At 49.9% G+C, this 13,714-nt stretch overlaps 1 protein-coding gene across 1 annotated transcript in view; it reads right to left on the bottom strand.

The window, feature by feature from the left end:
• The window catches only part of CPSF1 (cleavage and polyadenylation specific factor 1), a 297,206-nt gene that overhangs the window by 149,024 nt on the left and 134,468 nt on the right, over positions 1-13,714 (bottom strand). The window contains 1 exon segment of the mRNA XM_030220640.1: positions 6,039-6,090. Coding sequence (XP_030076500.1) covers positions 6,039-6,090 — 52 coding nt within the window.

The following is a 13,714-nucleotide window of genomic DNA, read 5'->3' as shown; positions in this document are numbered from 1 at the left end:
GATTCCAGTTCAGAAAAAAGACATTTGGACTGAGTAAATGGACATAGATATATGTCATTCTGCCTGGTTCCCGTTGGTCTGCCAGGAGCTGTTCAAACAGGCGACCAAGTCTGGTGGATGATCAGCTAATTATTGCTGTGAGGTGAGGGTTATGGGACTATAAGTTTGATTGAATTGCACAAATGACATGATGTGGTTGGCCGAGGCTGGAAGTGTATAGATACACCTTATAGGAACTAACACTATGTTGAAGGGGGATGGACAGGGTTGTATACCATAACGGTTGAATGCTGGAATGCAACTGGGCGGGGGGAGGGGATGTCTGGCTGGGGTGTTGGGAGTGTTGTGACCCACTTACTCGAAACCCATCTAGGGGTTTTACACTCCTGGCTGGTGTAACAGTGGGGAGATGTTGGGGAGGGACTGGGGGAACGAGACGAGGGAGGGTTGTGGGGGGAGGGAAGACATAGGTAACAATTATTGCTATACTGACCTGTGCTGCTCACAAAGGGGATGTACATTGCTTTTATTCTCTGCAGACCTTAGCTTTTCTTTACACACTAGGACATGTGTCCTGAGCTGAAGATAGTCTCCTATAACGTCAAGGGACTTAACATGCCTCAAAAAAGACAGAAGCTCTATGGGGAACTCCACCGTTTAAAACCACACATAGTTCTATTGCAAGAAACACACCTGCGTCGCAAACACGAGAAATTTCTCTCCTGCCCTGGTTACTCAGGGGTCTACTGCGCATCCGGGGCGGATTCAAGGAGGGGAGGAGTGGCGATATTGATGCACTCTTCACTGGGGGCCCAGGTGACGCAGACTAAAAGAGACCCTGGGGGGCGTTTTTTATTTTTACAACTTACGCTAGACCAAGTAGTCCTCACGGTAGCATCAATATATGCCCCAAATTCTGGACAAGGGGAATTTTTTAACAAAATTCGAACCTTATTGGGGACCTTTACTACGGGGGCGCTTATACTTGGGGGCGACTTCAATGCCGTTATGAATCCAGGACACGACCGCTCTGGGGCAGTTAGGACGGAGGGGCACAAAGAAGCGCGATCGCTGGCCTCGTTGGCTTATTCCCTGGGACTCTTAGATCTTTGGAGACTGACACACCATACAGAAAGGGATTACACTTACTACTCTACGGTACATGAAACATACTCCCGTATTGACTACATCTTCCTAGACACCACATTAGTGGAATTAGGCCCGGATGCTGGAATTGGTAGTATGACGATATCTGATCACGCCCCAATATGGGTCACTCTCCCAAACATTCAGACTGAAGTGAAAGACAGACGCTGGTCTCTGAACGCGAGCCTGTTGCAGGATGAGCAGGTGGTGGAGGGCTACAAACAGGTGTTTAAAGATTACCTCTACCACAACTTAGCTTCTGGCCCACCGTTGCATGTGGTGTGGGACGCTTTAAAGGCGGTGTCCAGAGGACACTTTTTGCAATTGGCTAGTACGCGTGCAAGGGCCCGTAGATCTCGCTTAAACGCATGCATAGGACGTATACAGGCACTGGAGCAACAGCACAAGGCTGGTCCCTCGCCACAAATCTGGGATGCCCTGTGTAGGGAGAGAATGGCGTTGGATTCGATGTACTCGGAACAACTTGAGCTAATAAGGGCGAGACAGGGTGTACAATCATATGAATTAACTAACAAAGCTGGGCGCCTATTGGCAATGCGATTGCGAAGACAGAAAGTGGATAGAATGATTAAGCAGGTGAAAGATAGAGGGGGTGGTTTGTTGCGTCATTTGGCACTCATTCGCCAGCGCTTCAGAGAGTATTATCAGAAGCTCTACGAGCAGGAGATTGAACCTCCTAGGGAAAAAATAGATAACTATTTGCAAGACAGTGATCTCATCCCTTTAGCTAAACAACACCAGGAACTGTTAGAGAGGCCTGTTACACCTAAAGAGGTCCAGGAGGCGATTGGAGGTATGCCCTCAAACAAGTCTCCGGGGCTTGACGGCTTCCCCAACGAGTTCTACCGGACATTCGCCACTGAATTGGCCCCCTTGTTTGCAGATATGTTTAATCAGGTAGGGGTGGGAGGAAACCTGCCACGAACAATGCTGGAGGCCTGGATAGCGGTGATCCCAAAGCCCGGCAAAGATCCCACTGAATGTGGCTCTTATAGGCCTATATCTGTACTAAATGCTGACGTTAAAATTCTGGCTAAAGTCCTTGCTAATAGGCTGGCACCGCTCATGCCAACCTTAGTGCACCCTGACCAAGTGGGCTTTGTTTCCTATCGAAAGGCGATGGACAATATCAGACGCACTTTAGATCTTATATACTTGGCCAAGCGAAACCAGAGACCATTGTGCCTCTTAAGCCTAGATGCAGAAAAGGCCTTCGACAGGGTCCACTGGCCCTTTATGTATAGGACCTTGGAGACTTTGGGGTTTGGCACACGTTTCAGGGGCTGGATACAAGCATTTTATTCCTTTCCCAGAGCTTGCATTAAGATTAACGGCAGTCACTCAGATTCATTTTCCTTGCATAGGGGCACAAGACAGGGTTGTCCTCTTTCCCCTCTTTTGTTTGCTATTGTCATGGAGCCATTTGCCTCTAAGGTTCGGAAAGATCCGCTGATTGCAGGGCCTACTGTGGCAGGGAGAATGCATAAAATGGCACTCTTTGCGGACGATGTTTTGCTGTATATTACCCGCCCCCACGACGCGCTCCCTAGGCTTACTCAACTTATTGAGGAGTACTCTGTAGTATCGGGCTTTAAAGTCAACATGACAAAGTCTGAGGCCCTGAATATCTCTCTACCGGAAGATACAGTTGCAGAACTTAAAGCTGCTCATGCTTTTCGGTGGGCGGCTAGACACATTCGATACCTGGGGGTGAACCTCACTTCCAACTTGTCTGACTTATTCTCCGCTAACTATAAAGGCCTGGTTCGAGCCCTTGCGGCAGACATGGAACGCTGGGGTGATCTAGAGGTCTCCTGGTTCGGTCGTATAGCAATTCTTAAGATGAACGTCTTACCTCGAATCTTATACTTATTCCAGGTGCTGCCTGTAATGATGCCCAGACGATTTCTTGCCTCTTTGCAAGATAGAATTGTGCGTTTCGTCTGGGCAGGAAAACATCCTAGGCTGTCTCGTGCCCTGTTGTATCAAGGGAGACGTCGGGGAGGCCTGGCGGTCCCAAATGTCTTCTGGTACTATCGGGCGGCCCAAGGAAAGGTAGCTTTGGAATGGTATCAGGGATACCCGGACAGACAATGGGTGCACTTGGAACAACATTCTGCAGGTACGACACCGCTGGGTGCGCTTATGTGGCTACCAAAGCCATTTCGCAAGCTTGCTGAGAGCGTCTGTCCCTCGGTGGAGGTTACCCTTCACTATTGGGATAAGTTGTTTCCGGGGGGCAGGTGTACTTTGACACGTTTGGCCCCTATAGCACACAACCCGTTATTCCTGCCTGGGACGACGGAGGGCTCGGTCATGAGGTGGTACAGGGAAGGGCTACGAACATGGGACCAGCTGTTTGATGGAGACACTCTCCTTGAATTTGGAGAGCTGCAGTCACGAAACCCTGGGGTGTTGAGAGACGATTTTGCATACTACCAACTAGCTCACTTCCTTCGCACCAAGTCCGTTACTATGGTAATTAAGCGTACCAAAGGCTACTTAGAGGAGATATGTGAAAAGTTAACCACTTCTAGAGGCTTGATAGGCACACTTTACAAATATATCACTACGCAAAACCCTGTGTATGAGTGTCATAGGAGGGCTTGGGAGAGGGATTTGGGGGTGACACTGGATGTGCCGGGGTGGGAGAGAATAGAACGTGAAGCGACAAGGGTCTCCATACACGTCCCGCTAAGGGAAAATGCTATGAAGGTGCTATACAGATGGTACCTTACTCCTGACCGCCTCCAGCGCATATACCCAAATACATCAGGTCTTTGCTGGAGGGGGTGTGGTATGAGGGGGACGATGGGACACCTTTGGTGGAATTGTCATAAAGTGAGAGCTTTCTGGAAGGCGGTTCAAAACAGGCTGCAGAGCTGGTTACAAACACCCATTCCTTGGGCCTCGACGGTGTTTCTTTTTGCTGCAAAAGTAGAGGGCATGCCGGCTGCGCAGCATAAGCTGCTGAGGCAGGCGGTATGTGTTGCCCGAGTGACAATTGCACAGCACTGGAAACAACAGGGGGTCCCGTCGGTTAAGAGATGGCACAATAAACTGAAACATGTGTGCGAGATGGAAAGACTCTTGGCAGTCAGGAGACATCAAACGCACAAGTGGCATGATAAATGGCAGTTCTTTGTTAATGCAGTAGGTAATGTTTAGAACAGGCACATGTGAGAAGTGTGAATGACGCACAGTGAGACAGTCGTGAAGGGCAGGGAAATAGAAGGGGGTGGGAGGGATTGGGTAGGTTTTAATAAAGGATGGAGGCGGTTGTTTAGATGGGGGATGGGGGGGGGGGGGGTAATGTTTTCATTATTAAAACAAAATAACAAAAAGTTGAAGTTTCTACAGTTATATTTCACTGTTGTACTGTGGCAGCAAACTGCACTATTTGGGTCTCATCTTGTCTGGACTACATTGTAAACATACCAGTGCAGAGCGATGAATATTGTATATTGTTTATTGCAAATTTTCAATAAAAGACTTCTTACAAATAAAAAATAAAAAAATTTTCAAAAGCGATACTTTTCCATTACTAGCTCAGGCAATGATCCTTCCTCAGTTGGATTATTGAAATGTGTTATATTTTGCTTACGCTAATTCTATGCTTAGATGATTGCAGACCTTACAAAATACCACCACAAGACCGATATATTTAGCTAGAAAATTCGACCATGTCTCCCATTATTAACTGAATTACATTGGTTGCCGATACAGGAAAGTATCAAATTTAAATGCTGTTTATCTATAGAATTGTGTTTGATTCAGTTCCATCTTATATGTATCAACTTATTACACGTTCCACTAATTGTAAAACGATAAAATCTAGACAGCAAAATTGTCTGAATTATCCATCAGTCAAAAATTTTAAATAACGAGCATCTTTTTTCATCCACATTTTCCTATCAAGCTGTAAAATTAAGGAACACATGGCCCCTTTTCCATAGAATAGAACCTAATTATTTGTTCTTCTGTCAAGTTAAAAACTTTTTAACTGAAAAAGTTAAATTTTCTAGAAATAATATTTTTATCTTTTATTTTTAATATTTGCTCATTCTAATTTTCTATTCTGTATACCAGTGGTTCCCAAACCTGGTCCTGGAGGCACCCCAGCAAGTCAGGTTCTCATGATACCCATAATGAATATTCATGAGAGGTTTGCATGCACTATTGTCGACTGCATGCAAATCTCTCATGAATATTCATTGTGGGTAGAAGTCTGCCCAGTACTGGTTTTGTTTCCCAATTACTGGTGGTGTTACCTAATTTCCGCTAACCTTCTTTAGAGCCATTCCTTCTAAACAGAATTCTTGTGTGTTTACCCATGCATTTTTGAATTCTGTTACAGTTTGAATTTCCCCCACCACCTGTGGGAGGCACTCCCCCTCCCCCGGTTCTCTCTCAATTCCTTCTTTCTTTCCTTCCCTCCCTCGAGGTTCTCCCTCAATTCCCACCCTCCATCCTCCCCAGGGTCTCTCTCAATTCCCCCTCCCACCCCAAGATTCTATCTCCCTCCCTCCTCCTAGGTGGTCTCAATTCCCTCACTCCCTCCATCACCACTAGGTTCTCTCTCAATTCCTTCCCTCCTCCCCCCTCCCCCAGGTTCTCTCTCAGTTCCTTCCTTCCTTCCCTCCCTCCCTCCTGAGGGTCTCAATTCCCCCCCCCCCCCCCCCCCCCCGAGGTTTCAGACCTACAGTGCATGAGTGCGGGGGAAGGAGGGAGGCAGGTTAATTGTGACTAATAATTAGCGCATTATTCACAATTAACATGCAGCCCTAATTTATTTGGATTTAGCTCAGATCTTTTCATTGGTAGCTCAAGATACATTCAGGTACAGGAGGCATTTTGGGATTTCCTCTTACCAGATCTGGCCACCGCCGAATCTACACGCTTCTTTTTACTTGGCGGTTCCTCCTGTATATGAGAGAGTACACCAAATATAAAACATACTGACACATTCATCTTCTCACTCTTTACAAGAGTCTCTTGAAACAAAACAGAAGTACTGCTCAGTGCCCAACTTCCACTTTGCAGTGCCTATGTGCACTACCCTTTCTTTATACTCCAACAGTCCTACAGTTCACGGCACACAGGGCTTAATCTTTAGAGAAAAAGAAGTGCAACTGTGCAGCTGGGGGAGGCAAATAAACAGGCTAAACACAGGCAGGAGGCACAGGAGCTGGATCAGGGAGCAGAATGACTATTCTCTGTTCTGCATCAGGATTACCCCCACCCCCCAACCCAGTTCTCTGCAGGATGCCTGGAAGGAATGGCTGGAGTAGAAAACCTCTGCTGCTCAGGCATCAGGAAAAAAATGCAGGAGAAACACAGGCTTGGATGAGGATGCAGAGTGACTGTTCTCTCTGCTCCACACCAGGATTACCGCCCCCTTCCCCCCTGGCTTTCTGCCGGCTTTCTAGAAGGCAAACACTACTGCAGCCAGGCATATGGAAAAAAGTGAAGGCACTGCATTCTTGACCACTCCTCCAGAAATGAAGTCCTGCATAATGCTACTACATCTATTGTAATAGTGCTCTTGCACGTATGCAGTGCTGTGCAGTGGTGATAAATATTCAGGTACAATATGTCCTTGCCCCCAACAGTTTACAGTCTACTTAGACAACTTACAATACTGGGAGATAAAGTGACTTGCACAAAGTGGCAGAAGCAGGATTTTCCTGGTTCTTGGCCCACTGCCTGAATCACTAGGTCACTTCCTTGTACAACATAATATGAGAGAGTAATATTAAACAGACTCTTTGTTACTTGCTACTTTCCTATGATTATTGAGTTCCTTTCCTTGCCCTTAGATTGTATACTACCTTGACTTGCCTTGCAAAAAAGACCATCTAGAAATGTTTAACAAACAATAATTATTAAATTATAAACACCATATAGAAAGCAAACGAAACACCTCAATTTACAGTAGGAAAATTCAGCTTGTTTTCAAAAGCAAACAAGTTTTCTTCTAACTAGACATTGAGTATTGTGTTCAATTCTGGTTGCTGTATCTTAGAAAAGATATAGTAGAACTAGAAAAGGTTCAAAGAAAGGTGACCAAACTGATTAAGGGAATGGAACTCATCTCATATGAGGAAAGGCTTAAGAGGTTAGAGCTCCTCAGCTTGGAAGAGACAAAAAATGTGCACTGGGCCCAAAAATCATGCAAGTATTCCAGTGGAGTGTGGGAGAGAAAACCATAATCCCAAACAACCAAAGAGAAGGCAAAAGTGCAAGAGGTCAAATACGTAAATAACAGTAGTTAATTACCTTAAGCTGGTGATAATGGGAGACTTCAATCTACACATAGAAACCACGGATACCACCACAGCTGTTTTCTTGGACATGATGGCAGCACTAGGATTTACACAGGTAATCAATTCTCCAACCCACAAATAGGGTCACATACTAGACCTGGTATTCTACAAAGGGGTGGATATCCCAGAATTCTGGGATAAAAGTATTGAAATAACAACCCTATCATGGTCAGACCATTTTCTAATTAAATTCTCCCTAAGTGACCACCTGAAACAAATGGCACCTCCCAGAGTTTGGAAGGAAATCAGAGACAAAAAAATGCTGACCGCTGAGAATTTCCTAGATGCCTTGGACTATCCACATGTGGATGAAAAGCCAACAACAGTGTCAGAACAAGTTGACATCTGGAATATACACTTAGCCAAGACCTTAGAGAAAACAGCACCACTAAAATAGGTCTTATGCCCCACTCACAAAAGCTCACCTTGGTTTTCTCCAGAACTTCGGATCCTTAAATGCGAAGGACGAAAACTGGAAAGGAGATGGAGCAAATCTCACCTGGATGAAGACTAAACTGTATGAAGCACATGGCAAAGTACCGCCAAGCCTTAACAACAACCAAAAAACAGTATTTCTCTCAATGCATTGCACAGGCTGCCAATTCAACCAAGCAGTTGTTCAGTATAGTAAGCCGCCTACTGCAGTCCCCACAACAGAACCAGCCTGCCCAGACTAAACTGAACTGCAATGATTTTGCTGCATACTTTGCCAACAAAATTAAAAGTCTCCGTCAGGATTTACAGGCAATCCCACCCAGTCAACCAGGGGTGCACAAACTCGCCCCCTCCTGACACAGACAGATGGGACACTTTTAACCCAATGACAGAGGACAGCCTTGACAAAATCCTAATAGACCTTCGAACAACTAGCTCCTCCCTCGATCCCTGCCCATCAAAGATAGTGCAGCAGGCAACTATGGGCCTTAAAGAAGGCGCCACAAAAATTGTGAACACCTCTCTCTCTAACTGGCAGCTACAAACGAACCTTTTCCGGAGATGGGAAGGCGGTAGAACGAGAGGGCATGAAATGAGATTGAAGGGGGGCAGACTTAAGAAAAATATCAGGAAGCATTTTTTCACAGAGAGGGTGGTGGATGCTTGGAATGTCCTCCCGCGGGAGGTGGTGGAGAGGAAAACGGTAACGGAATTCAAACATGCGTGGGATAAACATAAAGGAATCCTCAGGAGCTTAGCCTTGAATGGGTGGCAGAGACGGTTGGGAGGCGGGGCTAGTGCTGGGCAGACTTATACGGTCTGTGCCAGGGCTGGTGGTTTGGAGGCGGGGATAGTGCTGGGTAGTGAATGATACATACCTGTAGAAGGTGTTCTCCGAGGACAGCAGGCTGATTGTTCTCACGACTGGGTGACGTCCGCGGCAGCCCCCACCAACCGGAAGAAGCTTCGCGGGCGGTCCGCACGTAGGGCACGCCCACCGCGCATGCGCGGCCGTCTTCCCGCCCGTGCGCGACCGTTCCCGCCAGTTGAATGACAAGCAAAAAAGATGAAAACGCAACTCCAAAGGGGAGGAGGGAGGATAGGTGAGAACAATCAGCCTGCTGTCCTCGGAGAACACCTGCTACAGGTATGTATCATTCACTTTCTCCGAGGACAAGCAGGCTGCTTGTTCTCACGACTGGGGTATCCCTAGCTCTTAGGCTCACTCAAAACAAGAACCCAGGTCAATGGAACCTCGCAACGGCGAGGGTATAACAGAAATTGACCTACGAAGAACAACTAACAGAGTGCAACCTGACCAGAATAAATTCGTGTCCTGGAGGGTGGAGTTGGATTTAAACCCCAAACAGATTCTGCAGCAGCGACTGCCCGAACCGACTGTCGCGTCGGGTATCCTGCTGGAGGCAGTAATGTGATGTGAATGTGTGGACAGATGACCACGTCACAGCCTTGCAGATCTCTTCAATAGTGGCTGACTTCAAGTGGGCCACTGACGCTGCCATGGCTCTAACACTATGAGCCGTGACATGACCCTCAAGAGCCAGCCCAGCCTGGGCATAAGTGAAGGAAATGCAATCTGCAGCGACCCCTAGCCTGTTAGGGTCGAAAGAAACAAACAATTGGGCGGACTGTCTGTGGGGCTGTGTCCGCTCCAAGTAGAAGGCCAATGCTCTCTTGCAGTCCAATGTGTGCAACTGACGTTCAGCAGGGCGGGTATGCGGTCTGGGAAAGAATGTTGGCAAGACAATTGACTGGTTAAGATGGAACTCCGACACCACCTTCGGCAGGAACTTTGGGTGGGTGCGGAGCGCTACTCTGTTGTGATGAAATTTGGTATATGGAGCATGAGCTACCAAGGCTTGAAGCTCACTGACCCTACGAGCTGAAGTAACTGCCACCAAGAAAATGACCTTCCAGGTCAAGTACTTCAGATGGCAGGTATTCAGTGGCTCAAAAGGAGGTTTCGTCAGCTGGGTGAGGACGACGTTGAGATCCCATGACACTGTAGGAGGCTTGATAGGGGGCTTTGACAAAAGCAAGCCTCTCATAAATCGAACGACTAAAGGCTCTCCAGAGATGGCTTTACCTTCCACACGATAATGGTAAGCACTAATCGCACTAAGGTGATTCCTTACTGAGTTGGTCTTGAGGCCAGACTCTGACAAGTGCAGAAGGTATTCAAGCAGGTTCTGTGAAGGGCAAGAACGAGGTTCTAGGGCCTTGCTCTCACACCAAACGACAAACCTCCTCCACTTGAAAAAGTAACTCTTTTTAGTGGAATCCTTCCTAGAGGCAAGCAAGACACGGAAGACACCCTCAGACAGACCCAACGCAGTGAAGTCTACGCCCTCAACATCTAGGCCGTGAGAGCCAGGGACTGAAGGTCGGGGTGCAGCAACGCTCCGTCGTTCTGCGAAATGAGAGTCGGAAAACACTCCAATCTCCACGGTTCTTCGGAGGACAACTCCAGAAGAAGAGGGAACCAGATCTGACGGGGCCAAAAGGGCGCTATCAGAATCATGGTGCCGTGGTCTTGCTTGAGCTTCAGTAAGGTCTTCCCCACCAAAGGTATGGGAGGATAAGCATACAGGAGGCCGGTCCCCGAATGAAGGAGAAAGGCGTCCGACGCTAGCCTGCCGTGTGCCTGAAGTCTGGAACAGAACAGAGGCAGCTTGTGGTTGGTCTGAGAGGCGAAAAGGTCCACCGAGGGGGTGCCCCACTCTCGGAAGATCTTGCGTACCACTCTGGAATGAAGCGACCACTCGTGCGGTTACATGACTCTGCTCAGCCTGTCGGCCAGACTGTTGTTTACACCTGCCAGGTATGTGGCTTGGAGGAGCATGCCGAACTGGCAAGCCCAACGCCACATCCCGACGGCTTCCTGACACAGGGGGCGAGATCCGGTGCCCCCCTGCTTGTTGGTGTAATACATTGCAACCTGATTGTCTGTCCGAATTTGGATAATTTGGCAGGACAGCCGATCTCTGAAAGCCTTCAGTGCGTTCCAGATCGCTCGGAGCTCCAGGAGGTTGATCTGCAGATCCTTTTCCTGGAGGGACCACAGACCCTGGGTGTGGAGCCCATCGACATGAGCTCCCCACCCCAGGCGAGATGCATCCGTCGTCAGCACTTTCGTGGGCTGTGGAATTTGGAATGGACGTCCCAGGGTCAAATTGGTCCGAATGGTCCACCAGAGCAGTGAAGTGCGGCAACTGGTGGAGAGGCGGATGACATCCTCTAGATTCCCGGTGGCTTGGAACCACTGGGAAGCTAGGGTCCATTGAGCAGATCTCATGTGAAGACGAGCCATGGGAGTCACATGGACTGTGGAGGCCATATGACCCAGAAGTCTCAACATCTGCTGAGCTGTGACCTGCTCAGACGCTCTGGTCTGCGAAGCCAGGGACAGGAGGTTGTTGGCCCTCGCTTCGGGAAGGAAGGCCTGAGCCGTCTGGGTATTCAGCAGAGCTCCTATGAATTCCAGAGACTGGGTTGGCTGGAGATGGGACTTTGGGTAATTTATCACAAACCCCAGCAGCTCCAGAAGTTGAATAGTGCACTGCATGGACCCGAGGGCTCCTGCCTCCGAGGTGTTCTTGACCAGCCAATCGTCGAGATATGGGAACACGTGCACTCCCAGCTTGCGTAGATACGCCGCCACCACCACGAGGCACTTTGTAAACACCCGTGGGGCAGAGGCGAGCCCAAAGGGCAGCACACAATACTGAAAGTGCCGTGCGCCCAGGCGGAATCTGAGATACTGTCTGTGAGCTGGCAGTATCGGGATGTGAGTGTATGCGTCCTTTAAATCCAGGTCACATAGCCAATCGTTTTTCTGAATCATTGGCAGAAGGGTGCCCAAGGAGAGCATCCTGAACTTTTCTTTGACCAGGAATTTGTTCAGGCCTCTCAGGTCTAGGATGGGGCGCATCCCCCCTGTTTTCTTTTCCACAAGGAAGTACCTGGAATAGAATCCCTGCCCTTCCTGCCCGGGTGGTACGGGCTCGACCGCATTGGCGCTGAGAAGGGCGGAGAGTTCCTCTGCAAGTACCTGCTTGTGATGGGAGCTGAAGGATTGAGCTCCCGGAGGACAATTTGGTGGAAGGGAGGCCAAATTTAGGGCGTATCCGCACCACACTATTTGGAGAACCCACTGGTCGGAGGTTATGAGAGGCCACCTTTGGTGAAAAAATTTTAACCTCCCTCCGACCGGCAGATCGTCCGGCACGGACACTTTGAGGGCGGCTATGTTCCCGTGGATCCAGTCAAAAGCCCGTCCCCGGCTTTTGCTGTGGAGGCGCAGGGGGCTGCTTAGGCGCACGCTGTTGACGAGAACGAGCGCGCTGGGTCTGTCCCTGTGCCTGTCGAGGCCTTCGGGCCGGCTGGGTGAACCTACGCTTGGCAAAAGCATAGGGCGCAGCCTGCCGGGCCCGGGAAAAACATCCACCTGCTGAGGTGGATGATGAAGGCGCCCGGTGGGAGAGCTTGTCGAGGGCGGTTTCCCGCTGATGCAGTTGGTCCACCAGCTGCTCGACCTTCTCGCCAAAAATATTATCCCCCCGGCAAGGGACGTCGGCCAGTCTCTGCTGGGTGCGGTTGTCCAGGTCAGAGGCACGCAGCCATGAGAGCCTGCGCATCACTATACCTTGGGCCGCAGCACGAGATGCCACGTCACAGGTGTCATAGATACCCCTGGACAGGAACTTTCTGCACGCCTTCAGCTGCCTGACCACCTCCTGATAAGGCCTGGACTGCTCCGGCGGGAGCTTATCAACCAGGTCCGCCAGTTGCTTCACAGTGTTCCGCATGTGGATGCTCGTGTAGAGCTGGTAAGATTGGATGCGGGTCACGAGCATGGAAGATTGGTAGGCCTTCCTCCCAAACGAGTCCAGAGTGCAAGACTCCCGCCCCGGGGGCGCCGAGGCGGTATCCCTCGAACTCCGTGCCCTCTTGAGAGCAGAATCCACGACCGCCGAGTCATGGGGCAATTGGGGCCGCATTAACTCTGGGTCCGAGTGGATTCTGTACTGGGACTCTGCTTTCTTGGGAATGGTGGGATTAGATAATGATCTCATCCAGTTCCGAAGCAGTGTCTCTTTGAGGACATTGTGCAACGGCACCGTGGAGGACTCTCTAGGTGGTGATGGATAGTCGAGGACCTCGAGCATCTCAGCCCTCGGCTCATCCACAGAGACCACGGGGAAGGGAATGCAAATGGACATGTCCCTTACAAAGGAGGCAAAGGAGAGGCTCTCAGGAGGCGAGAGCTTCCTCTCTGGTGAAGGCGTGGGGTCAGAGGGAAGGCCCACAGACTCCTCTGAGGAGAAATATCTGGGGTCCTCCTCTCCTCCCCACGAGGCCTCTTCCTCGGTATCGGACATAAGCTCATGTAGCTGAGTCCTTAACCGGGCCCGGCTCGACGTCGAGGCACCGAGGCCTCAGTGTCGTCGAGCGGTGGACTGCCGCGCCGGCAGGGACGAAGCTCCCTCCATCGACGTCGACGGGGACTCCACCTGCGTGGCGGTCGAGACCGGCGCTGCATGCGGCGGCGGTGTCGAAGGCCTCGGCACCGGGCTAGAGCTCGCCGGCGCCACAGTCAACAGCGCTGAGGGCGCAAGCACCCCCGGCGCCGGCACAGCCTGGCGCATCAGCCCTTCCAGGATCCCCGGAAGGATGGCTCGGAGGCACTCGTCCAGGTCCGCTGTCGGGAGAGACGGGGGGGCCGGTAGAGGCGTCGGTGCCGGAAGCTGCTCGGGTCCAGGAGA

This window comes from Microcaecilia unicolor, chromosome 1 (genome assembly GCF_901765095.1).
Source record: "Microcaecilia unicolor chromosome 1, aMicUni1.1, whole genome shotgun sequence".
Classification (NCBI taxonomy): domain Eukaryota; kingdom Metazoa; phylum Chordata; class Amphibia; order Gymnophiona; family Siphonopidae; genus Microcaecilia; species Microcaecilia unicolor.
This window is presented reverse-complemented; position numbering and strand designations above follow the sequence as displayed.